A 25143-nucleotide genomic window follows, 5' to 3' on the forward strand; every position below is an offset into this window, starting at 1 on the left:
GAAGAACTTGACGTTGTCTATGAGTACTCCCTACATCAGTCTACTTTGGTGTCTCAGTCAGGGCAATCCACATGAATATAAATAACTCTTCGAGGGTTCTCATCCACCTCTCCAGATATTCAATGCATTGTGGTGTACAGACGTTCCACTTGGGCACAGAATGAGTCACACTGTACAGCAAGTCCCTGCTTGTGATTTTGTCCTAGGAATGCCTTAACTTTCAGGGACATTAAGTTGTAGGCCTTGCGTTCACGCAGGATGTTGCTAACAGTGTCCAAGCATTTCAGCACTTACACCACAGAGTTGTTTTCATGCTCACTCTCTTCGATGTGTGTTTGGAACACACTCATGAGTGAGTGCATATGCCACAGGTAGATCTCACTGAAATCATCTTCAAAGAACTCCTTGAGCGCAGCAGGTGGTTTGCTTTGAGAGAGAAAGAAGGACTTCAAGGATGGAAACATCTGCAATAGCCTTGTTATTCCAGGTTTCTATATTCAATGTCCACAAACTCGCAGTACTCCTTCAGTCTCTTGGTTCTCACAATGTAAATGCTGACGTACTGGTATATTTTAAAAATAATATTCTCCACATCCACATCAAGTGTGTCTGCCCCATGATGCACACAATTGTTCAAAATGTGTGCTGGGCAATCCACACCAATTAGAGTAGTCTTCTGCAATAGCCTTTTCAAGTTTGCAAAGACATTTTTCCCTTCCTCATCATGCCGTAGTCCACCAAACATGGTATTGCAATTGTCATACCATAACAGATGTGAATGCAATGCATTTCTCGAGCAAGCCATTTTTCTCCAGAGTGTCCTTCACATATTGGGCAATTGTATCAGCTGTCTCATTAAGTGGGCTCTTCACTTCAATGAGCTTGGACTGCAAACCACCATTCTTCCAGTCAAAATGTTGAACTATAACTAGAACTATTTTCACTGCACCATGGTTGCTTCCATCAGTTGAGACTCCACAGTACGGTATGTTGTACTTTTTGATTGCTAGCAGGGCACTTTCCACAGACAGAGTTCACAATTGTTTCTGTCTTGGTGTGAGCACTTGAGAACTTGCAGCCTGCTTTTGAGTCAGGGAATATCTTCTTCAACAAGCCAGAGGTACAATATGATGCATCACAGTGTGAAGGCCAGCATACCCTACGCATCCTCAGATTTTCTTCATGGCCTGACAAAGAAATCAGTCACTTTGGTGAAAGAGCTCTCCCTTTGAACAGTCTTCTCGTGCTTGTCTGACTCAACATGGGACTGCAAATCCAAGGCACCTTTATGTGCATGAGACACAAACATTCCAGGCTTGCATATGATGCAGTCAGCCTAGCTCTCATTGGCCATTCTTGAAGCAGGGAAATTTGGCTTTTAACTCAAGCATGAATTTATACTTTCTTTTTGGCACTGTGAATATATTTCTGCAGAGTTTTTATTAAATTGTAAATCACAATAGAATCTAAAAGACAATAAAGTAAGATATCATTGAGTATCTCTGTATCCTACAACAAAACCATTACTGTTGTGAAATGCAGTCAGTTTGAAAAATGGGAAAAAGAAGGGGCAGAACTATGACAACACCACTTGCCATGTTTGTACACCATCAAGCACCAGTTCAGAGTCCAAGTATACTTTTGAAAAGTTGTGCAACAGTTTTTTTAAGATAAAGAGATCAAAATTGGCACAGTGATAGCTCTTAAGGAGGGCTTTCAGTGTGCCATGTTTGAATCAGATCGGTTCATCCCTTGATCTTTTAAGGATTTTTTTAATTTCCCCCCTCTTAAACCCTTTCCCTTATAGTCCACCAGTGCGAAGGACCGCTTTTCCTTTCCTTTGATTATGCAAAGCTGTGCATCTCCAAGTTCATGAACTACAGATCTGTTGGTTCACTAACTTGAGTAAATCCCATTGATTTCAACTGCATTTACATACTAAAATCAGATGCAGGAGTAAACCCCATTAAACAGAGACTTACTTCTGAGTAAACAGCAGTAAGACCTCAGAAATAAGCATAGCATGGCAGAGCACTTCTTTCCAGTTTGCTGTTTGACTTCTTTTTTTAAAAAAAAAAACTTCTGAGTGACCACACTATTAAAAGTCAGGTGTATATGTGTTTACTCTGCATATGCTCACAGGTACTCTTCTTATTGATCACATATTCCACAGCTGAGCACTTGCAATGAAAGCAGATTGTGGGGTTGGCCCTTGATTAGCATAGAATTTAGCGGTTTAGGGAAATCCTGGATGCAGCTACAGACAGATTGTTAACGTGGGAATTTGAGCGATAGGTGGCATCACCAATCAGACGAGTTTGATGACTACTATGTTAATTTCCAAAATTTTATGCGCACAAATGAACCTACAGCGACCAAAAACAGCTGAAATTGCCTTGCGCGTTTTAGCAGTTTAAAGTTGGCGTTTCTAGTAACAGACAGGAAGACCATGTTCCAGGTCTAGTCGGCGTCCGTATCCCTCCATAAAAGTGGCGTAACCTTCCTGTCCTGTATGGCAACCTTCCCCAAACCGGTGCCCTCCATGCTGACCAGGTGATCGTGGGAGCTGTACTGCAACACCTCTGCTGTATGCTTCCTTGGGAATCGATGTGGTCAACGCCGCCTTTGCAGGAACTACGTCTCCCACAATCCCAAGGGGCACACACCGGAACTAGGCGCGTAGATTGTCCTAAGGCAGTGGGGGCGGGATTGTGTTGACAGTCTCCTCCGGTAGCAGTTAGGAAAGGTCGTTCGTTAAAGGGTAAAATGATAAATACATAAAATGCGGGCTGGAGGGGCTAAAGAGGAGGAGAGGCGGGCAGGGCTGGAGGCACGTAGGGTGGGAGGGGAGAGGTCAAGGAAACGATCGGAAGAGATCGGGCTTTTTGTGTCGCAAGATGGATTTCAGATCTATTAAAATGCATGGGAGGTTTATAATTGGCACTGGTGGAATATATAACACTGAGGATGTTATCCAAACTCCGAATGTTTCACATTTCTGATAGCGATGGTTTTCATGTAGCCTCCGTTGCTGTTTAAACAGTTCATGAGTAGATGAAAGGAGATTGTAATCTAGCTTCGTCTGGCTGACATGGTGTGTTATTTGTGGAGATGGGGAGGTTCTTCATAAGCTTTTAAGACTATAAGCATATACACACTTACCTGGAAGTAATTGCCATCGAACTCAATGGGTCTTACTTATTTCTGAGTAGTCATGTATAGGATTGCACTGTAAAATACTTTGATATTTGAAGAATTTGGGACCATAATCCTATTACACACTTTCTCAATGAGATTTATTTCAGAACCTACATATGTGTAATAGTAATCCAATGAAAATTATTAAAATTGATGTTACTAAAAAAAAAGTCAGTTTCATAACATAACCCTGTACAATAAAGCCAAAATCTAGTCTGCTCTCAAATATATATTTATTGACCTTGTTGTCAATGATCAAGCGTGAATACTAAATTGATTGAGCACATGTTGTTTGTCTTGTACATATGTCATAAAAACTTAAGAGAATCCTGTAATTTTCCTGCAATGTGATTTAATTCAAGTAACTTTTTACCAAAATTAAAATGGGGAAAAAACTAGTTATCACCTGATTAAATAAATCTTAGTTGTGTAATCAATTAGAGTGCAATTGTATGCATGCTTAGAAAAAGGTCCAGCATAAACATGCATGGGATTGCTTCCTTAAACTCATATTACTGTTCAGTTAAAAGCATCTTGTTTTTATACAAGTGTAGCAGCATGTAACATCATATGAATCTTCAGTATCTTGTAGATCACAACTATTTTTTTTAAAGTCAATTATGGTTCTGGGTTGTAAACTGGAGAACCCCCCCCCTTGTCCCTTATTTGACAAAAACAGCTGGTTGCTGTCTTTTTGCTGTTTCTCATATATGCATATTTGCTTGGGAGTTTTCCCACTGTTTCTTCCAAATGTTAGTATAGCATACAACCAAGGTGGTAATATGTTTCACAATACTTTGTAGTCCCAGCTAGTTGCCATTAACTTGCTCCACTGATTTCAATGGATCTTAATCATGACTAACTTAAGCTGAATTTTGGGACCCAAATGTGTAGCTGACTGAAAAGCACTGTAGCTCCAGTGCTTGCAGGTGCACCCTACAGCAACAGTGGCAGAAGGTAGATCTGGATTTACTGGTAGATCTCTGATTTATTTGTAGTAGATCAGCACAGGCTTTTCTGACTCCTCATTTTTAGCAATAGTAACAAAATGGCTTTTTCTCTGTAAATTAGGCTACTGCCTGTGATAAAAGTGTGGCATAACCAGGCGTGGACTTTCATTTAAAAGGACAGTGAACTCAATTTAGTTCAGGCACTGAAAGCAAATTAATAGCTCAGAATGTTTATAGAGACATCTTTAATTCTAAATATCTGTCTTCTGCACCTGGCTCTTGTTGGTAGATCTTGAGCTTAAATGCCAAAATAGATCCAACAACTCTGTCCTATAGTTTGAAGACATAGAATGTTGTCTGTGGGCTTCCTAATCAGTTCTGCAAGCAAAACAAGTCCAAATTAATAAATTACCTGTTCACTGTTGTTTTTTACCGTGCATATCTGGATAAGAATTATCTTAAACGTTTAAAATGAAATATAACCAGTCCCAAATGCAGCATTGTAATGTTGTGGCTGCTACAATACCCACCTATCCACCCTGAGCATGGTTATAAAGTTGTAGAAGAATATTTTCTCATGAATCTTTAAGTTAGTTCCTAGCCAGTCCAAGGCTCAATTTAATGTACGCTTGGGACATGTGATGTAATAATGAAGAGAGCATAACTGAGCATATATGGAATGACATTCTCTGACTGCTCAATAACAACCACTACTCATTTGCATCTGGTTTTATTAGGAAGGCTTCCAAATAGAGGGCCTGAACTAAAAGAAAACTTGGATAGGATAGAACCAAATATGTTTTTCTCACATGTTTTTCTCTCGTTTATCTTAAATCCAGTTTCATATATCTGATAGATTCTCTGTTGATTTAACTCTTTTACTTTCATATATTTTCTCTCTCAAATGGAATTAAAAGTCTATAAATCATAGCAGATAGATTTACATTTCAACTAGTATAACTAACAGATTGGTTTAATATTATGGTTTTAATTTTTGTGAACTGCCCAGAGAGCTTCGGCTATTGGGCGGTATAAAAATGTAATAAATAAATAAAATAAATAAAATAATTGATGTATCAGCTATTCACTTTTACTGATAATCAGTTAAATTTTTTGAAGGGAATTTTCATTTTTCCACAGGCTAAAAAAAGCCAGTGGAAGAGTTCATCACATTCAAGACATGCAGAAGGACAACATTTCTTATAGAAGAATGGAAGGTAAAGTTTGACTTCTGGTTAAGAAGATTCCACAATTTTATTTTCCAGATTAAGGAATAATAGAGACTGTACCTCTCCAGGTGGCTGGGCTTAACCTGCTTAGACTTGAGTTGCTTGTTTTAAGTTGACCTCATTGATGGGATTTTTGACTTTTACTCAATTTAATTTAAATTTGATGGTTTTTGCATGGGAAGGGAGAAATTAATAAACAAAAGCTGTTGTTCATGTTAAGATGAAAGTCAATCTCCACTTTGTGTAATTACTTTTAATCAGTTTGAAAATCTAAAATACAGAGTACAGGTGGGACCATAACAAACTTCTGCAGTTTATCCTCACCTCGTAGCAGGAGTGTTCCTGTTCCAGGTTCCTGCCAGCCAGCTATTCCCTTCTCCAGGATACTGTAAAAAATTCAAGCAGGGCATTCCACTCCAACCCTGACCTCTAGTTTTTTATTTTTCTGTCCAAGCTGACACTCAACATTTTGTGGCTGTTGAGCATGCTCAATCACTTTTCTAAAAAGTTTTTTCTTTTGCAAATTTTGTGGTTCTCCTGAGCAAGCTGATGCTTCTCTCATTTAGTGGTCCTCTTTTGGTTCCATTTCTGTTGGCACACATCACTTGAGTTCACTATTAGAAGTGATTCCTATTATACTAACACACTAGGCCAGAGCTTCAGAACATTCAGATTCCATTGATATCGTAGAAAATATAGATATGGTAATGAAACAGCCTTCCCCACTATAGTAGCTCCCAGATGATTTGGTCTACAATTCCCATCATCCCTGACCATTGGCTATTCTGGCTAGGAGAGTCTGGAGATTTAATCCAAAACATATGGGGGAACCATGTTAGGGAAGTCAGTTATAAAGTTAATTTGGGCTGGCTCTGAATTAACATATATGTAACATATATAACATATTTTATCTTCAATTTTCTAAAACTATCTCACAGAAAATCTTTCAATAAAGAAAACAGCTAATTTAAGAAGTACATCTGATTCACTTAAAATTCCATTTGAACTTATTTAGATTTGCAACTATAGCTGCACTGAAGAATTATGAAGTGGTTTTGTGTGGTGCTGATGAGAAAAATACAATGTCACATTTGGATATGTTCAGCGTTGGTTCCAAGGACAGACAAACCAGTTCCACATCGCTTTATCTATGGCTGTAGACTGCTGTCAGATTGTAAGTGTAAGAACATTAAAGACTCTTACAGGCTGCTTCAACTTCAGAAAGGCTGTTCGCTGGATGATGTCAGAAATTCATACCGAGATCTTGCCAAGAAATATCACCCAGACAGTGGATCGCCTAAAGCAGATTCTGCAACTTTTGTGCAAATTGAAGAAGCCTATAGAGTTGTACTTAATGATGTAGCCAAGAATATTAAATTAAGAGAAAAGGAAGATAATGATGAGGAAGACAAATTTAAATCTAAAACACCACAACACAGACAGTATTTAAGTTTTGAAGGTATGGGTTATGGTACTCCAAGCCAAAGAGAAAGGCAGTATATGCAGTTCAGAGTTGATCGGGCTTCTGAACAGGTCATGGAATACCGAAAGCAGAAAATGGAGCGCCAACTTGCTATGAGTGATGCTATGTTAGTTAAAGATGTACGGCAGAGTAAGAAAGCAAAAATTACCCAAGCAATTGAACGGTTGGTTGAAGACCTCATTCAGGAATCTATGGCAAAAGGAGACTTTGATAATCTTGGTGGTAAAGGAAAGCCATTACAAAAGTTTTCTGACTGTCCACATGTTGATCCTATGACTCACAACCTGAACCGGATCCTGATAGACAATGGATACCAACCAGAATGGATTCTCATGCAGAAAGAAATACGGGAAACAATTGAAAAACTAAGGAAGGATATGGTCGCTTCTAGGAATAAACTAGGTGATCCAATGACACCACAAAAAGAGAAACAATGGGAGGAGGTTTGTGAACAGTTTATAGAAAATATCAAGGCATTAAACAAAAGAATTAATGACTTCAACTTAGTTGTCCCAATTCTCAGCAGGCAAATGGTGCATTTTAACGCAGGCAAAGAAATTGCACGTGCCCAGGAGATCTATGCAACTCAGATTAAAAAAAAGTCCAGAAAAGACACACAGAAAACAGAAGACGAAAATGGTAAAGCATCTGACATTAAAACCATTTTTTTTAAAGTGGATGAATCTGATTTTGAAGAAAGGTTAAGCAGATAGTCACTATTACACACACTTTAAGATTCATATTACTTCTAGAAGACATGGAGTTTTTTTTCAGCTTACTGTTAGAAAGTCCCTATGTGTAAGTATACGAACAAATAAACACATTTCTACCAGCAAGCCTTGTTTTTGTTACAATCCCTTTGTTTATGGGTCTAATTAATATTTTAATCAATTAGGAAATGTAAAAAAATTAAGAAATGGAAATGTTTTTGCTCCTGTAGCAAAAAATAAAACATAAAGCAAAAAAACATTCCTTCCCCACCCATTTTTAGAGGCACATAAGAGACAGATGTTGAAGTAACAAAAGCAGCTTCTCTACACAAAAATAAGTTTAGGCTGCAATCCTTTGAAGAGCTATTGAGCACTGGTGGGGGGGGGACTTGCTTCCAAGTAAACATGCATTGGAAAAGATAATTCAAAATGGTGCAAGTGTACCATTTGGATGTCAGCAGTACCATCAAATAGTTACCCACAATGTTTACACTCACAGAGGTGCAGTGGTTACAATAACTAATTTCAGAAATTCAGGTTGCCAGTTTCTACTGGTTGACACTGTTTCCCTATAAGAGGAGTATAGGTGGAGTGACATTTTCCAGTTAGTTCAGCAACTGTATTGTAATCCTGTTGTAAGTACAGTGACTGAAGAAATCTATGCTTTTCATTTATGCAAAATGGCTTCCCTCAAGCCAGTGCACAGTTTGGACAACCTGGCTATTACAATACTGATGAGCGGTAAAATCTTGTTTAATGATAGCGGATGGGTGTGATATTAAATCTATTTGCATGCCTTAAGCTGCTATTCCCTGCACACTCACTTGGGGCTGGGAGGAAGCCCTACCGAAAGTAGTGGGACTGACTTTCAAATAAATTTAAGATTGCACTGAAAGTAAAAAACAATACCTCTAAGTAAGGAAAAGAACAATGGTAGCCATGCTTAAAAGCCTAGAAGCAAGGGGTAAACAAAGGTGAGGAAAAATCAGCAGAAATAACTGGTTATTATTTTTATATTTATTTGTATCCCACCTTTTGCCCAATACTGATTGAGATATCTAGGAAGGCAGGGTACACGTTCTCTAGAGACAATTACTGGGGATAACACCACAACTTGTTCAACAGGTTGGGGAACAATTATACATTTATTTCATTAAAGTATTTGTAGAAATGAAGCCATATCTACAGGAATGGAGAAAATATACTGTAGCCTATTTAATGCATTTTAAACTGCTTAATAAGCAAAGTTCTCCAAGCAGTGTACAAATTAAAAACATAAAATACAAAATGGCAATAAAACAAATAAAGTAAAAACAAGATAAAACTTGCAGTTGCAGCGCATGATAAAATCAGAAGTAAAACCAGCAGCAGAGCTAAAACAGTGCAAAGATGTAAAAACATCCCAAAATGCTCCTTATTTTATTAACATCATATTTCTATCTGTGCAGGAAACTTAAGGTGGCTAACCATCAAACATTTTTTAAAAAACCACCAAAATGTTTATCAGTATCTCCCAATTTTTTTCAGAAATTCATGCAGCAGCTACAAATACCTGGGATCACCAAGGTAGTAAAAAAGCAAAAACACTGCTTGGTGAAAAGAATAAAAGTGGAAAAGGAGAGAGTGATAAGAAATTAATAAATAAAAAAGGGGGTACTGATTAAGTGCAATAGAGGATATTCCATAACTAGAGGATACAATCAACTAAAGCACCCATAAATCGCATTTCCTTGTGTGTTGCTTCTCTGCTCCTGCTTTTGTCCCTCATTACTTCCTCTTTCTGCCCAACGGGGAAAGACGAAGTAAACAAAATTTATTTATTTATTTATTACATTTATATACCGCCCCACAGCCAAAGCTCTTGGGCGGTTTACAAAAGTTAAAACAGTAAACTTTTAACTTTTAATGTACAATGTACAAGCACCATGTACATTGATGGTGCTATATAAATAAATAAATAATAATAAATGTTAAAAAGTATACAAAATTTAAAAAACCATCAAAAACATAAAAACAACAGTATAAAAAACAAGTGTCCATTTATAAAACACCCTCTTAGTCATTCAGGGGTCCTTTTTATCTCGCTGCTTTTCCTGCACATGGCAGGAGATCGTGGCACATCGTAGTTTTTTTTAAAGTGGGATTAAAAAGGGTCTATTTTGGGACTGAAAAAGGAGTGGAAGCAGCTGGAAGCGCATAGGACATCATCTAAGGGACACACGCTCATCCGTAAGTGGCAGTAGCCAGCGTGCGATAAAACACTCGTCTGATGAACCTCAATCAGATCATGCTCTTTTGAGAGTCTTAAATACAGCCAATGTTTACAACTGGTAGTTGCTTATCATACATGAAACTTTTATAACCCCAATCACCAAAGCAAAAACTGCATGAAACGTGTAAATGCCTTTGCTGGTTAATCTGCTATGAAGACCCAATGTATACGATGTGCGCGTCCGTTGAAGCTGCAATCCCATAGCACAGTTACTCGGGAGACAACCCTATTAAACACAGTGGGGCTCACTTCCAAGTAAGAGTGGTTAGGATCTGGCTTCTCTGTAGCAAAGCTTTCATCGTACCCTGAACCCCTCCCTCACACCACGCCCGGCTACCGAAGGAGACGGAACAAGCGATCCCACACCTGCCCTCGTTACGGAATCAGCCACTGGAAGTCCTCGACACAGGTGGAGCCACGCTCGCGCCTTTCGCCATTCTTTTCGCTTTACACGCCAAGCCTGCGCCGCTCCACGGACCAATCGCCGCGCTCCCCAACAAGGAGTCCGTCCCTCTTTGTGATGCGGCCCGCTGGCAGCTGATTGGCTGAGGTCTTTGTCACTTCTTCTCACTCGTCTTGCTGACAGAGCCGGCTAGGTTGGGACCGTAGATGGAGTAGAGGAGACTCTTCCAGGTGAGGCGGGGGGGGGGGGGGGTCTTGCGCGGCGGATGCAGTTTCATGCTCCCCCCCTTTTCGGAGAATAAGGGCGCACGGACACTCGGGAGAGCGGCTGAATATCAGTTCGTGCACCCCGCGTCCCGCCGGCTTCTATTTATTTTCATTTCTTCTAACCTGAGAGGGATTGTGAGGTGGTTCTTACCGAGTGGGCGGTGGCCTCGAGAATAGCCCCGTCCTGTGGGGGGTGGGTGGAGGTATCTCTTTCCCCCTTTTCTGGTGTTTATGAGGCGAACGGTCATGGCGACGAAGCTGTCGCTTCCCCTCAGTTTTGCTTCTGGAGCGGCGCGGGACTCTTCTGCTCCCCACCCCCAAACCCGCCGGGAGAGGGGCAGAGTCTCAGTCCTTTGCTGTGCGTTGACTGACCTTCGTGGCGTGTCAAGGGAATTAAAAAGGAAAGGGAGCTGGAAAGTTTCTTATAGTCCATTATCTCCCTGACACAGACGTCTCATTCTCTCGCCTTTCCTCCTCCCCTCCACCCTATCACCTATGTGGGCAAAACGGACTTTAGGCTCCCCTTTTAGTTTCGCTCTCCAAGTGAGCATGTTTCCAATCCGTAAGGATGCATTCCTGGCCTTGTCTGCTCACACACATGCGTATGGGCCTTTTGTGTGTGTGATTAAACCAGCTTGTGAGAATAGTTGGAGACGTGATCACCACCCATGGGTGCATCTACCCAACCTTCAGTTTAATTATACCAACAGTAATTGGTTGTACTCCTGCACATTTATCTCTCGATCTCCTGAAACCGGTTCCACTTGTGGGACCACGCGTGGAGACAGTGATTAAAGCTTTTTGGGTGCTCATGAAGTCATGAAGGGCAAAGATTATCACATGAATGAAGCCTCCATAATATCTCCTGGCTTCTCTTAAGACCTTAGTGCTGTGTTTTAAGTTCTAAACAAATGTTTAGCTAGGGTGACCATATGAAAAGGAGGACAGGGCTCCTGTATCTTTAACAGTTGCATAGAAAAGGGAATTTCAGCAGGTGTCATTTGTATGTATGCAGCACCTGGTGAAATTCCCTCTTCATCACAGCAGTTACAGCTGCAGGAGCTATACTGGAGTGACCAGATTTAAAAGAGGACAGGGCACCTGCAGCTTTAACTGTTGTGATGAAGAGGAAATTTCACCAGGTGCGACATGCATACAAATGACATCTGCTGAAACTTCCTTTTTGATGCAACTAGTCACCCTAAAAGTTTAGCAAGGAAGTGATTTCCTCAATGGTGGTTTCACAGGTGCATCACAGGTACTTTGTGTGGTGGTGGTGGTTGTTAGGTTGATAGAGCAAAGGAACAGAGAGTTCTAATTTTTTGTTAGAAGTTTGAAATGGCCAAGGCAGAGTTCCAAAGGAAGGCTCATTTCAAAGAGCTCAAAGGTTCCAGCTTTAAACAGGTTAAGTTGGTCCAGCAAATCATAGCTTCTCTAACGATTTTGAATATTTAAAGCAGCCAAAAATGTAAATGAGGAAGTAAAGGTTAGGGAGTGCATAGCCTAACTAATGATTCATTCATGCATATCGATAATGCATCACTTTATGACTTCTGGATTAACATGTGAACAATTTCCATTGAAATCTTCTTGGATTATAAAAAAACATTTAAACTGCAATTCTGTATGCATTTAACAAGGGGTAAAACCCATTAAGCTCTTATTGCTCTGTTACCTTAGCATTCTTTCATTAGTCTTGCAGCCTCATTCAGGATGGCTATAGTGTGTTTAATATTTCAGTCCATTGGATGGGTGAAATGTGACTTTCATTTTTGTTAATAAATACAGCACAAAAGAAAAAATGACAATGAGTGTGTTTCATGCAAATATCAAGTAATGGTTTTGTAATTCTTTCTCTTCATCCTACATTTTGGAATCCTAGAGCAGGAAGAGCTCAAATAATAGATATTCTTGTGCAGAGTCGGAGAACTTGTGGCCCTGCAGATAATTCGGTCTACAACTCCTATCAGGCCTAGTATCTAACATAGCCAATGGTGAAGGATGATGGGAATTGTAGGGCAAAACATCTGGAGAGCCACATGTTGCCCACCCCTCTTTGGTGACTAGTCTGACCATCTCTTCCAAAATAGGATAAAGCAGCCTCAGTCTTTCCTTGAAAAATCTGGCTATAATTAAGGATATGCTTGTATAGAACAAAAGAGTTGGCTTAACATCTCTTCAGTAAATAAACTCTCCAAGGACTGTAGCCTGTTTGTGTAAAAACACCCCTCCCCCCATAAAAAAAACCCTACTCAAGAGCATGGTCTGTTTGTGTGAATAGTGTAACTTTGGTGTGATTAACTTATCATGTGTGATCATACTTTCTCTTCTGTGAATTCTAAAATTACAATTTTCAAGTACACACACACACATACTCATGCATGCTCATACACCCACAGACAAGAGAGAAAGATTCCTAGTCCCATCCTCAGTCCTTATGCTTTGTATCTTTTCTTTCACTGAAGGGGGAGGGCTGAACTAACTCATAATTCACTCCTTCCTGGTACTGTGTTATGTCTGGTCTGTCTATCACTGTGGGCATTTTCTGGGGTGAGTAGAGTATGAACACTACATGTTGACTGTAATAGATGTGTTCAATACGTTTTGTTCCTGAATAAAACATCTCCCTGGGAAGATCCTGTGTATTGGTGTTTTATTTTTTGGACTATTTCAGATAGTCAGATATGTAGAAATAGTATACATAGGATGGGGTGTGTGGTGGAGACCTTCATAAGTACGTACAACTAGAGTTATGGCATACAGTGTGCATTGACTATATGTGTCTATATCTCTTCATGCCATATGCCTGACCACCACCATCCTTCCATTTTTGATGCTGAAAATTGAGGAAAATGGTCTGTGAGTGCATTTATAAATATACGGACATACAAGTGAGGCACGTTATGAGTTGAATCTAACCTAAGTTAGTTGAACTTAGTTCCCATTGAACCCAGTAGGACTTGGCCATTGATTTCAATAGGAACAAAGTTCAGTTATGGTCTGGATTCAGCCAACTGTGAAGTTGGAGGCACATGTAGAGGATTGCATGTTGTTACAGTGTGTACAGTACATCTAATTTTTTACCATGTGATCAGAGTCTCATGAGCCATATTTTGGTTTAAAAAACAATTCCCCATGCTGGCAGCTATGGGGGTGGTTGGTGGGGGTTTTTCTCATCACTTTCTTGTGGTTTGATTCACTTGCTTGAGCCATATTTGCTGTGATTCATCACTTTGTTTGCTTCTGTTCTTTGTTTTAACAAAATTGCCTGGGATATTGGGAGGGGCGTGAGTCTCTAAGGTATTTGTCTCAGAGCTGTGGGTTGGGCTGTATGATATTTTGATTCCTTCCTATACTATCATTAGAACCCCTTCCTCTCAAAATGCTGCAATAGAATGTGCTGTTTGGCATTATCTTATCAGCTCTTTATAGTCTGAACCCAGTATGGGATGAATATGATTTGAATAATTTATTTGCTAAGATCCCTCAGTGAAGAATATTTCTTGGCAGTTGTTAATTTGAAACAGCCCTGGACAGTGTTACTGTACAGGTTTGATTTGAATCCTGCTTCGTTTAAGCTGTGATTAAGTGTGAGGCTGTATTTCCTGTTCAATTCTTGAATCTGACCGTCGGCCCCCCCCCCCCCCCCAAAAGCATACTTTATATTTAGATGATGTGTGTGTTGCAGTAGGCAGCATCTTAGAGGCATCGCCTCTGCTCTTGCACAGAGGGGAAGTAGCTCTCTTAAAACAGTGGTTGCTTTCTACTTCATTAAAAATATTTTTACAATCTGCTCCCCAATTAAGCTCAGGCAGCTTTCTAATTGATCAAAATGTGTTTACTCAAATTAAAAAGGAGTCCTTGGTTCATTTGCATGCAGGGTTTTTTTTTTAAAAAAAATTATACTTATAAAAACCTCAGGTGGAAAGCACCATCTTCTAAAACAAGGGTGGGTAACACTTGGAAGCAAAATCACTGCTTCTTTGCCACTATCAGGTTGCATCAGTGGAAATGGGGGGTGGGCCAGGCTTTGGACTCTAGTAGGGCTGGGATGAGCAGTATGGCTCCTCCAAACCCCAGAAGTTGCCCACCCCATTCTAAAAGATTGATTAAATGTTATAGCCCTAATACTCATGAATAAATTACAAAAGAAAGAGAAGAAAAATCAAGGTTGCTTGCTGCAAGTCAACTAGAAGGCCATTGCCATGACAGGGACTGGAATATAGATTTCTAGTGCCCCTCTGTTTCCGTATGGCATTCTGTCTTTTACAGGGCAATCCTATGCATGTTTACTCATAAATAAGCTCCACAGTGTTCATTGGGGCTTACTCCCAGGTAAGTGTGCATACTTAGTGCTCTTCTGATTCAGGATCATTCTGGCCCAGTTCAGAAGACATTTTAAACCATGGCTCACGGTGGTTAAGCCAGAAAGCCGGGCTGTGTTCAGAAGACACCTTAAACCACGGCTTTAACCATGATGAATAAAGCAAAAAGGCTTATTCACCATGGTTAAAGCCATGGTTTAAGGTGTCTTCTGAATGGGCCCATTGTGTGAAGTGGTGCTCCTAATATAATGTAACGGCTGATTCTTAAATGTACCTTTATTGCCATATTTTTATGTGTCGGTATACTCCAGCAACTCCTAAGATCAAGCTATAAGAGTGCACTGTTCTATTTGACATATCTACCTCTTTCTCTAAGGAGCTCAAAACCTCTTGTATTGTACTTGCTGTGTGTGATCCAGGAAGTCCTTGGTTCAAATCTCATTCATTTCATGAACTTACTAGGGAGCTTTGGAAAAACCACTCAACCCCCAAGTCTTTCCAGTAGCTGTCTTCAAAACCTCTAATGTAAAGCTCCATATTTTTAAGAAACAATAGGTTCACAAATCTACTGTATAAATCAGTCATTTGTAAGATCCTTTCCAACATGATCCAAGACTTAATATGAAAGTAACTCCACTGATCTGATAATTTGTTTGTTTCCCCCTCTTTTTTATAGGACTCCAAACCTTATGAAAATCTAATGTAAGTACACAGTGAAGAAGCCAAACGGAACTGAAAAATGGCAGGCTTCCTAGACAATTTCCGATGGCCTGAATGTGAGTGTATTGACTGGAGTGAAAGAAGAAATACAGTTGCTTCTGTGGTAGCTGGGATCTTGGTAAGCCTTGAGACAAACAAAATAGCCTGTTAAGAGGAATTCTTCATCTGTCTCTTACTTTTAACTTCTTGTAATGCCTGTCAGATGTTCCATTTCTGTAAGAGTCTTTTTAATCACTTGCATTGATTTTAATTTAATTTTAATTGCATTTCTTGTGACTAAACGGGCCAGTCTTAGGCTGGCAGAACCTGTCATAAGTATCATATCTATAATCTTTCTTAGGGAGATGATGCTTTCCACTCTATTTCTCATGTTGATGCTGTGAGAGCCCAGAGTCTGATGTCATTTTTTATTATTTGCCAGAGCTTCCCACTTGATGTTGATAAAACATTTCAACTCCTATTTCTAGGTGTTCTTATATTGGACAACTATTTGGGCAGCATTGAGTCTGTTATACTGTTTTTCATCTAGAAGTCCCATTGGGGCTATTTGTGTGATATGACAGCTCACCGTGGGTTATTTAACCTATGGTGAAGCTGTGTTGCATGCGGCCACCATTTTGAAAATGTAGCCCATACTTGGGGGCTGTTGTGTCATGTGAACCTGATGAGCATGTTATGCAAGGGTTAAACAGTCCTCACATAACCCATGGTCTGCAGTCCTAAGTACACTTGACTACAAGTAAATCCCAATGGAACATCTGGAAGAAAATGTGCTTAGAATTTCACTGTTGGCTATCCCATGAGCATGTCTTCTGGTGTACAGCCATTCTGCATCCTCTACACTCATCCCAACTAACACAGCTGTGTCTATTTGAAAAGAGTGACAGCCGTTGGTTAGTTGACCACAGCAAGGATGTCTATTTAAGTGACCTTATCTTGCCAGAAAATGCCCTGGGAGTGGTGTGAACTGCAAAATGGGGAAGTATAGGGTTTCTTTTCTTGAGATCTGGATGCAGTTTCAGCCATGCAACAGTATTGACAACATAGCTCTATTAGATCAGCATATTTGCATAGTTTGGCATTTTTCCAGGTACAGGGTTGTATCCAATGTTAAATTAACTAAAATATCATTTATTTCAGTGGGTCTAGACCCCAGATTTTGCAAAGGTTCTAGAACTTGTGGCTTCTTTCCCAATGATTGTTTCCCCTTCAAGTGATATGTTCCATCTGCAAAGATTCAGATAGCATAATATATGAAGGGAGCAATCCTGTGGCCCCTAGACATCATCTGAGGGGGCATAGGATACTTCGGATTCCCATATCCGAGGTCAGAGATAGTCTACAGCCTTAAAGGGAGGGATCTGTGCTCCAACAACCCCCACCCCCTGCAGTTAGCATGGAAGGAACAGTTACCTCTCCAAGATCAGGAATGCAACCTCAGAGAGTGAGGAAAGGGGGGCATTTAGGTGGGCAGGGAGAAGACTGGAGAGGCCAGGATATGAGCTATCCTGAGGCCTCTCCATCCTCCACCCCACAAAATGCCCTGGCTAAACAGGCAAAAAAGCCCTTTGTAGTGAGTTTAGTTTTAGAACACTGGCGAGGAGTGAATGGATCAGGTGTGAACTGATGCAGTGTCCTGTATGCTTTATAGCCCTGTATATTGGGCATTTTACTGTGGCTATGCTAGAAATAGATTTCTTCTTGTACACAGTATAGATTGTATTAGAGAGTATTTTATAGCTGCATGATCTCATCCTCTTAGATAAAGATATGTTTCACTCTCCCATGAGAAGTTGGAGCTGAGGCCCCCGTTCTCCTCGGGGGAATGATTTGTTTCCTTGCCTGTGTTTCTTGTGACAGGCTGTAGAACTTAAGAGAGACATCTATAAAATCCAGCAGACTAGTTTGCTATTTGTTCTCACTCTGTGAGGGGGCAGGGCCTTCCTTCCAGAGATTTTAGGCCTTTGGAACAGCACCCTGTTGTATTCCAGGAACCAATGCAACACCGATAGAAAAGATTGTGATCTCCAGTAGAGGGAAGTGTGAGCTTTCTTTTGCATTTATTGTTTATATCGGCACCCATATTACAATTATGTGTTCAATAAACCATATGTCATTGTGGCGTTACCCACCTTTCTGTCCCTTAGGTATGTCTGAGTTTGTATGTGTAGTGAGTGTGGAATGTTTGACTGAGAGGGTGTGGTTGATGATGCTGTGAGAGAGGGGGAGGGAGGAGTATAAATAGGTTGGCTGAGGGGATTGTGGGTTAGTTATTTTGAGGTTTGGTTTTAGTCTGGGAGTTTTAGTCTGGCTTGTGCTTCATGAGAGTGTTTGGTGTGAGGAAATAGAATTTTAAGGGACTTGGGATTGTTGTTTTGAATATCAAAATATGCAGGTTTGATGTCCTGAGTAGACCTGGCTTTCTGACTGATACATCCATCTAGCAAAAAATGCAGAGTGGGAGGACAGGGAAGCAAAGATCACTTCTGCTGTGCCTCTCACTTTGCATTGGATGATCATAAGCCTCTAAGTTCAGAGGTGTACAATCATCGAGGGCAGAAACAATAGGATTGAGTCCTAATTGCCTTAAGAGAGCATTGCTTAGGATAATAAAAGGCTATTCTATCTGATACACCTTGTCCCTTGACTGGTTTTCATAATGATAAGAAATATTGAGAAATATTTCTTATCATTATGAGAAATATTTTATTTCTATTTTAGCTAAATAAACCTCTTTTCTTCACCAATTGGTGTGTTCATTGTATCTGAATATCTAAAAAGAACCATTTTCTATTGACAAAACAGTGAGCATGGGAGTTGTAGGTCAAAATATCTGAAGGGCCACGTTGCCCATGCTTGCTTTAGAAGGTATGCTTAATCTTTCTGGCTACTAGAAAGGAAAGGGACCCCTAGCTAACTGTGTCTGTCATACATCTGTATTTATTTTATTTATTTATTTAGAATATTTTTATCCTGCACCTCAGCCAAAAGGCTTTTGGAGAGGCTTACAATTTATCAATAAAGAAGACAGTCCCTACCCTCAGGCTTATATTCTAAAAAAGACAAGACACACAAGGAAAAGTGGATGGGGAGGGAAGAGGGAGAAAATAAAAAGAAATTAAGGAGACTGTTTAGGCTGGTGGGAAGGCCCTGCTCCGTCCTGTATGGCTCAGAAGCCTGATTTCTCTTATGAGAATGGGTGGCTGGAAGCTATATGATTACAAAGCCTAATAGAATGGTGGGGAGAAGAGGATTGAGTTATATGGGTGTCCTTTCTACTGATTTATCACATGGTTTAATGATCGCCTGTTATGCAGTTCTTTACAGGTTGGTGGATAATGATAGATGCAGCCGTAGTTCACAGTAAGCCAGAAGAAATGAACCATGCATTCCATACTTGTGGAGTGTTTTCCACACTAGCTTTTTTCATGTAAGTATGTATAAAGACCATTCCCTACTTTAGGATAGAAGTTATTTGTAAACTATCAAATAGCAGAAAGCTTACAAAGGAACACTTTCCCCAATACTTGATATGTGCACATGTAGCTCATTGTTTTCTCTGCTTTAGAGGATGAGGATATACAGGGCTTTCTTTTTAAAAACTAAAGTTTTCCTACATACTTAAAAGGTTTCTGTACCATCTTCAGAAACCCTTTCCTGCCCTGTCCGGCATTTCCCTCTACCTAATATGTTCTCATGCTAGCTATCCAGTTAACTAGAAGTGATTACTTCCTTTGAATGGTTGGCATTATAGTGCTGTTAACTGGTCTCTGTCATTGGCCACATTAGAAAAATTTAAGGATTATAGTCAGTAAATTACTAAACAAAAATTGCATGTCTAGTATTTAATGCTTACTTGCAAATCAGAGAGAAGTTATTTTATGGATTGGAATAATGAAGCTGGTACCTTTTAGATAGCTGCATGTAGGATTCCGCCCACCCCACTTAATTAAAAAAAACCTCCTTTTTGTATTACAGGATAAATGCTGTATCAAATGCTCAGGTGAGAGGAGATAGCTACAGTGATGGATGTTTAGGAAAAACAGGTGAGGGGATTCCTATTTATGCAAATAAACTTACACTTGAATTCTCATCTCAAAACGTGCTGTGCAAGCAGAAGAGGAAGCATGCCAAAACCTTCTGCCCCATACAGTTCCACAAAGCAAGATGTTACACAGATGTTGTTGGTAGAGCTGATGGTGTAGGAATCTTTTTATGAGAAGCTACTAAAAACATTATTAATGGTTTCTAGTACCATTTAAAATTTTAGTGAGAAACTGCTAGAAGATTTCAGAGTTAAAAAATGAGGGTGTAAAACCTTCTTTGGTGAATTCTGGAAATCTATTTGATTTATCACAACTTTATCTTGACCTCTTCCGTGGAGCTCACATGGGGGTCCTCCAATTTTATCTTTGCAGCAAACATGTGAAGGTTGAGAGACTTTATGCCCCCAAACCTATCCAGTGGACATTATAGTAGAGGCTTTGGACTCAAGCCTCCCTTATCCAAGTCTAACCCTTTTTCTATTAAACTACATTGTATTGGAATTGTCAATGTTGTTAGTTGGTTGTTCAAACCAATACTTCACAGGCCTTGTAAAACAAAAAATGTGTGTCACCATTTCCTGAAAGCTGAGACTGATGCATATATTCCTGGGAAACATATTCCCAGTTATTTTTCACCATGTTGTACACTAATTTTCATCAAATTTGTCATGAACCACTGATATGATACTTAAAAGTAGGGTATCATTGGCACACGTGCCTTTGAGACTGAAACTTATAGAGGTGAAGGTAGATATTGTGATGATGAATGCAACGCTTGTTCTGTTTTCTCAGTGAGATAATGAATGATGCTCCTTCCCAGTGATCTACTTTTATAATTTACAGAAAGGTTTAACTCATTGTTTTACTTCATTTATTTATTTATTACATTTCTATACCGCCCAATAGCCAAAGCTCTCTGAACGGTTCACAAAAATAAAAAAACACAAAATACAGCATAAAAAACAATATAAAATAGAATGGCTTAGAACTGCAGTATAAAAGTGCAACCAGAGTAAAACCTAGCAGCAGTGCAGAGGTTTAAAATGCAATAAAGGAGCTATTAAAACAGTGGAGCTAAAAACTGGAGTGCTAAAAATGCTTTGGAAAATAAAAAATGTCATATATTCTTGCAGGTGCTCGTGTCTGGCTCTTCATTGGTTTCATGTTGATGTTTGGTTCACTTATTGCTTCCATGTGGATCCTTTTTGGAGCATATGTTACTCAAAGTAAGAGCAATTTCCTGTTACTTTTTAGCGGAATAAGAGGGAACACATTTTTAAGTACCATCGTTTTAAATGAAACTGATGAACGTATTTTTCTTTTGTTGAAATGAAATATATGCATCTCTCTCTTCTTGAAAACAGTGGTACTTACAAGTGTTTCACATGGCTGGATCATACTTATGTCCTTTGGAATTATTTAACAAGTATAGTGGAAAATATTGTTTGTTGATTAGTATAATTTGTTCGCTGATTTCCTGTTAGATATTGCTCAAGACAGTCTACAGGATATAAAATAAAAAGTAACAACCTAAAAAGAAGAAACGGATAGCAGTAATGTTTTCTTTTTTAAAAAAGTAGCAGCTACCACTTTCAGAATATTTGAAAAGTATTTTAAAAATAGCCAAATGGCAAAATGCAGATAATGAAGCAGGTTGGCAAAGTTCCTTGTGGAAGTTATTTCATGTATTAATGTCGTCATTGAAAAGGCTCTGCCTCATGTCCTAGCAAATCTGACTTGACAAATTTAAGGAACATGGAAGCAGAGCTTCACCAGATGATTTGGGACGAATATGGAGGTTTATATGGGAGAATGCATTCCCAAAGGTAAGGCATTGTAGGGCTTTAAAAGGAAAAGGTAGAGGGCATGGTGTAGGCTTTTAATGGGACTGAACAGGGCCTGGAGAAGAGTAAATGTTCTTACCTTTTATATGTTTACCTAGTTTTTGCATGCTGCTGTCATAAGTTATGCAGAGGCAGGTTCTATACAAATAATAGCAAAAGGCAAGGGGGATTTTACTGGCCTGGTCTTCTAAGCTGAACTTTAGTGACTCAAAATGCTAATACATGGTTTCTATGGAAATTACAGGCTCCCTCCATGGATTTTGAAAAGTCAACACTTAAGTTATTTAATGCTTATTCTATATGTATGTATTAAAGCCCTACTATTTTGTAGTGGGACTGTCAAAGTGATAAAAAAATACTTTGTATTGCCAAATTTTAAAGATGTCTCTTTTTTTCTTTGCATTTTAATTTTGTAGATATTGATGTCTACCCAGGATTAGCAGTGTTTTTTCAAAATGCTTTGATATTTTTTAGGTAAGTAACTAATGCTTTAAAATTTGAATAATTAACATGTGCAATTCAGGGTGAGTTCTAGATCTGTGGAAAACAACATAATCAGAAAACAAGAAAATTTCTAATACAATCATAAAACACATGTAGAATCTGTAAGCAAGTGCCAAGGGTAGGTGTACAGCTCTACATGTACAGTTGTAAACTATATTATCTGCAACCAGCATTTTGATGATTTGGGTGACAAATCTGTTTAGGGCCCTAATAAATCTGGCTTTTCAAAAATCTCAACTTCCTAGTAGTGCATTGTTATAGGATCCCTGTCTGTTGTTCCATGCATCTCTGTGGTGGAAAAATTATAGGGTCTAATTGCTTCATTCAAACACACAAGGCAAACGTTGGCTCTGCAATATGTGCATGAATAAAATTTGCTCAGGTTTGCTTGTTCTCTTTTCCTCTTTCCACCCCTTTTCTTTTTTATGCTGTGTCTTTTGGATTGTAAGCAGACAGGGGCTGTCATGTGCTTTAGGACGCAATCCTATGCACGTTAAGACAGAAAAAAGGCGCACAGCTCCCACATGTCTGGCTATGGAATGCTGGCAGTTGTAGACGCTTTTTCTGTCAGAAGTTGCATAGGAATGCACCCTTAGGCACTTTACTAATTAAGTAACAATAGGGTCAAGATAAGGAGTGCCATAGTGTTTTTAAACACTATGGCACTCATTGAAAAGACGTTGTGCATGACACATTGCATCCCTCATTCACCAAGTATGCTAACTGGCAATATAAGGAGCTGCTATGAATACCCCACTCACAATTTCTTTGTTTTGCTAATGTCCTCCTTTTGGAACTCTAAAAGTACACACATACCTGATCCATCTGTCCATTTTCCTTGGAATTGTATGCATTCCTGCCAGAGGAAAAAGTAAATACTGGTAACTGAGCTTTCTTTAAGGCTTGTTACACATTAGAACCTCCAAGCAGCTTGATTTTGTAAGGTTTAGTTAGTATGAGAACCTAAAGTGTATTTAAGGTTATGTTTCATCCAGAAATGCATACTATATTATATTCTTGGGAGTTCAGTCCATGCCCTGATTGAAATCAGTACCAAATTCCAGCACATTTCAATGCGTCATGCCTTCACTCTTAGAAGCCAATTTGGTATTAATTAACTTATATACTGTAATATATACTAGTTTACAATTGTACATGAAGATTAAAATACTGTCTGGGTTAACAGATCTGAACTTCTATTTTCATAGTACCCTTATCTACAAATTTGGAAGAACAGAAGAATTGTGGGCTTAAGAGTACAATTTTTTCTTCATCCTCCTTAGCAAGTCATGTATGTAAATATAACTTACGTTTTGGTTGTTTTCTATTTTGCCAAACAGATTGCATTACATATTTTATATGTTTTCTTATTTTTGGAAAGCGAATTGATTTAAATAGTCTGTTCCAAGTTGTTGTATTTGGCTACCTTTTTAATAGAACAGATTTGTGTATATGTACATATTATGGCTATCTATAATATATAATAGTGAATGTTAAATTTTCATTGCAGTTGGCAGATTTTTCTGCTCTGATATATTGTGAATGTTTTAAAAGGCTCATAGCTTTTTCAAGACCACATGTCACTCTTAGCACAAATGTGCTTAGTAGCATCTCATGCTACATTCAATAGAGGAGTGAAGATTTGATTAGGTGATTAGAAGGCGAGATTAAAGATTTTATCTAGAATCGCATTTTTAAGGTTCCTCAAAACAGCCATTTTGTAGTGCATGACCCAAAAAAATGTATTATAAAAAATTGTATAATCTGGCATTATATTTTAAAACGTCACCTAGCACTATTTCCCAAATACTACAAATGTTCTACTATTACAAAATATGTTTTGAACAAAGGAATGAAATATGTATGAAAATTCTAAAATGCACTAGACCTTAACTTAAGTTGCTAGCACAGCATGCCTTGGAATGGACCAAAAATGTTTTAAGATTTTGACAATTTTAGCAAAATTCCAGGTGTGAAATGCAAGGGGTTCTAATATAAAAACCAACCCCAAAATATCTACTCACTTATGGTTCTGTTCAGACATAACTTTAGATATACATACTGAGAGACACAGATTTTAATGCAAAAATCTTCTTTACCATAGATATTTCACTTGTTTATGCAATATTCAGAGCAAAGGAGATCCCATGTTCAAATTATCTTAGAAACTCCTGCTTAGCTGTCTGTGTTATAAAAGCAAGAGTGTGTTAAGTGTCTTTAGATGTGATTTGCTAGATTCCAAATAAAGGGGAGGTGGAAAAACCCAATTATATTTTTAAACTCATCTCTTGGCAAGACTATCATAGTATTTTCAAAGATTTTATATACTTTATTTGTATGAATGAACATGTATGCTAGTGCAGTGTCAAGTTAACAAGGACTAGCTTTATTTTGTACCCCTAAAGCCAAATTGTGTACAGCATCATTTGCATAATTTAGCGGTTCTTGATTTTCTCTTATATTGAAAATTCCCTGGCAAGAAAGGGTTGTAGGGGAAAGATGAAGAATCAGTTGAGCTAGAGGTGCTTACATTCTGAGTATTGCATGTCCTGCTCATGGATCTATTCCAAGCCCTTCTATCTTGCATGCTTTTGAACTTTACCCACACCTAGAAAGTAAACGGGCCAGGTAGTGTTGATCTTTTGAAACTTTCTTTGTGTCTTCAGAGCCTTTAGAGGACAGACTATGAAGCAAATACATATGCTGAAAGTTGTCTTGTTACCTCACTCTTATTCCTGATTTCAACGTTGGACTGCACTTTAATCTGTTATAAACATTAGTCTAGACTACCTTGTTTGTTCACTGTAATTACCTTAAAATCCAATAAAGATTGGTAAAATATTTTGTTTTATAAACTTTAAACTGATCAATACTCATAAGATCTTGCTTTAAACTTTGTCTTAAGTAGTGACTTGGAAGATAACATTTTGAAAAGAACACATAGCACTGTTTGTTGCTTTACTTTCTATGTGCACTATCAAAATGTGCAGTTTTAGGCACTGTAGGGTAATACATAACATGAGACAGAAGGTTTCTTTTCCGAGTGACTGCCACCACTGGACTTAAGTTTACCACATCCCTTCCCAAAAAGTTTTATGTGGTAGAGAAGGCTTCTGAAGCATCAGTCCCATACACTGAAGGTTCATTCACCCATTAATAATCATGCAAAGGGGCATGGATAAAATACTCTTCA

The 25143-nt window shown here is 38.8% G+C and overlaps 2 protein-coding genes across 3 annotated transcripts; both read left to right on the plus strand.

Moving 5' to 3' along the window:
- The first annotated feature begins 2703 nt into the window (after positions 1-2703).
- On the plus strand, positions 2704-7696 carry DNAJC28 (DnaJ heat shock protein family (Hsp40) member C28). 2 transcript variants are annotated; one of them, XM_063127578.1, is made up of 3 exons: positions 2704-2746; positions 5289-5365; positions 6393-7696. In XM_063127578.1, the coding sequence occupies exon 3, from the start codon at positions 6422-6424 to the stop codon at positions 7571-7573; it is 1152 nt and encodes a 383-aa protein (XP_062983648.1). In that variant the 5' UTR covers positions 2704-2746; positions 5289-5365; positions 6393-6421; the 3' UTR covers positions 7574-7696. The 2 variants fall into 2 exon arrangements, with proteins under 2 accessions (XP_062983648.1, XP_062983647.1); XM_063127577.1 differs by having other exon boundaries at positions 2720-2761.
- Positions 7697-10403: 2707 nt separating this feature from the next.
- TMEM50B (transmembrane protein 50B) lies at positions 10404-24791 on the plus strand. Its single transcript, XM_063126684.1, has 7 exons — positions 10404-10475; positions 15513-15674; positions 18874-18986; positions 19535-19602; positions 20736-20828; positions 21863-21920; positions 23159-24791. Exons 2-7 carry the CDS (start codon positions 15576-15578, stop codon positions 23202-23204), a joined length of 477 nt encoding a protein of 158 aa, XP_062982754.1. The 5' UTR covers positions 10404-10475; positions 15513-15575; the 3' UTR covers positions 23205-24791.
- Positions 24792-25143: the final 352 nt, after the last annotated feature.

This window comes from Elgaria multicarinata, chromosome 5, assembly GCF_023053635.1.
Source record: "Elgaria multicarinata webbii isolate HBS135686 ecotype San Diego chromosome 5, rElgMul1.1.pri, whole genome shotgun sequence".
NCBI lineage: Eukaryota > Metazoa > Chordata > Lepidosauria > Squamata > Anguidae > Elgaria > Elgaria multicarinata.

Excerpts from the sequence above, each read along its gene's own strand:
- DNAJC28 (XM_063127578.1), top strand. The coding sequence starts at position 6,422 with ATGAAGTGGTTTTGTGTGGTGCTGATGAGAAAAATACAATGTCACATT.
- TMEM50B (XM_063126684.1), top strand. The coding sequence starts at position 15,576 with ATGGCAGGCTTCCTAGACAATTTCCGATGGCCTGAATGTGAGTGTATT. Across the intron at positions 15,675-18,873 it reads CTGTGGTAGCTGGGATCTTG|TTCTTTACAGGTTGGTGGAT; the intron begins GTAAGCCTTGAG and ends CCTGTTATGCAG. Across the intron at positions 18,987-19,534 it reads TCCACACTAGCTTTTTTCAT|GATAAATGCTGTATCAAATG; the intron begins GTAAGTATGTAT and ends TTTGTATTACAG.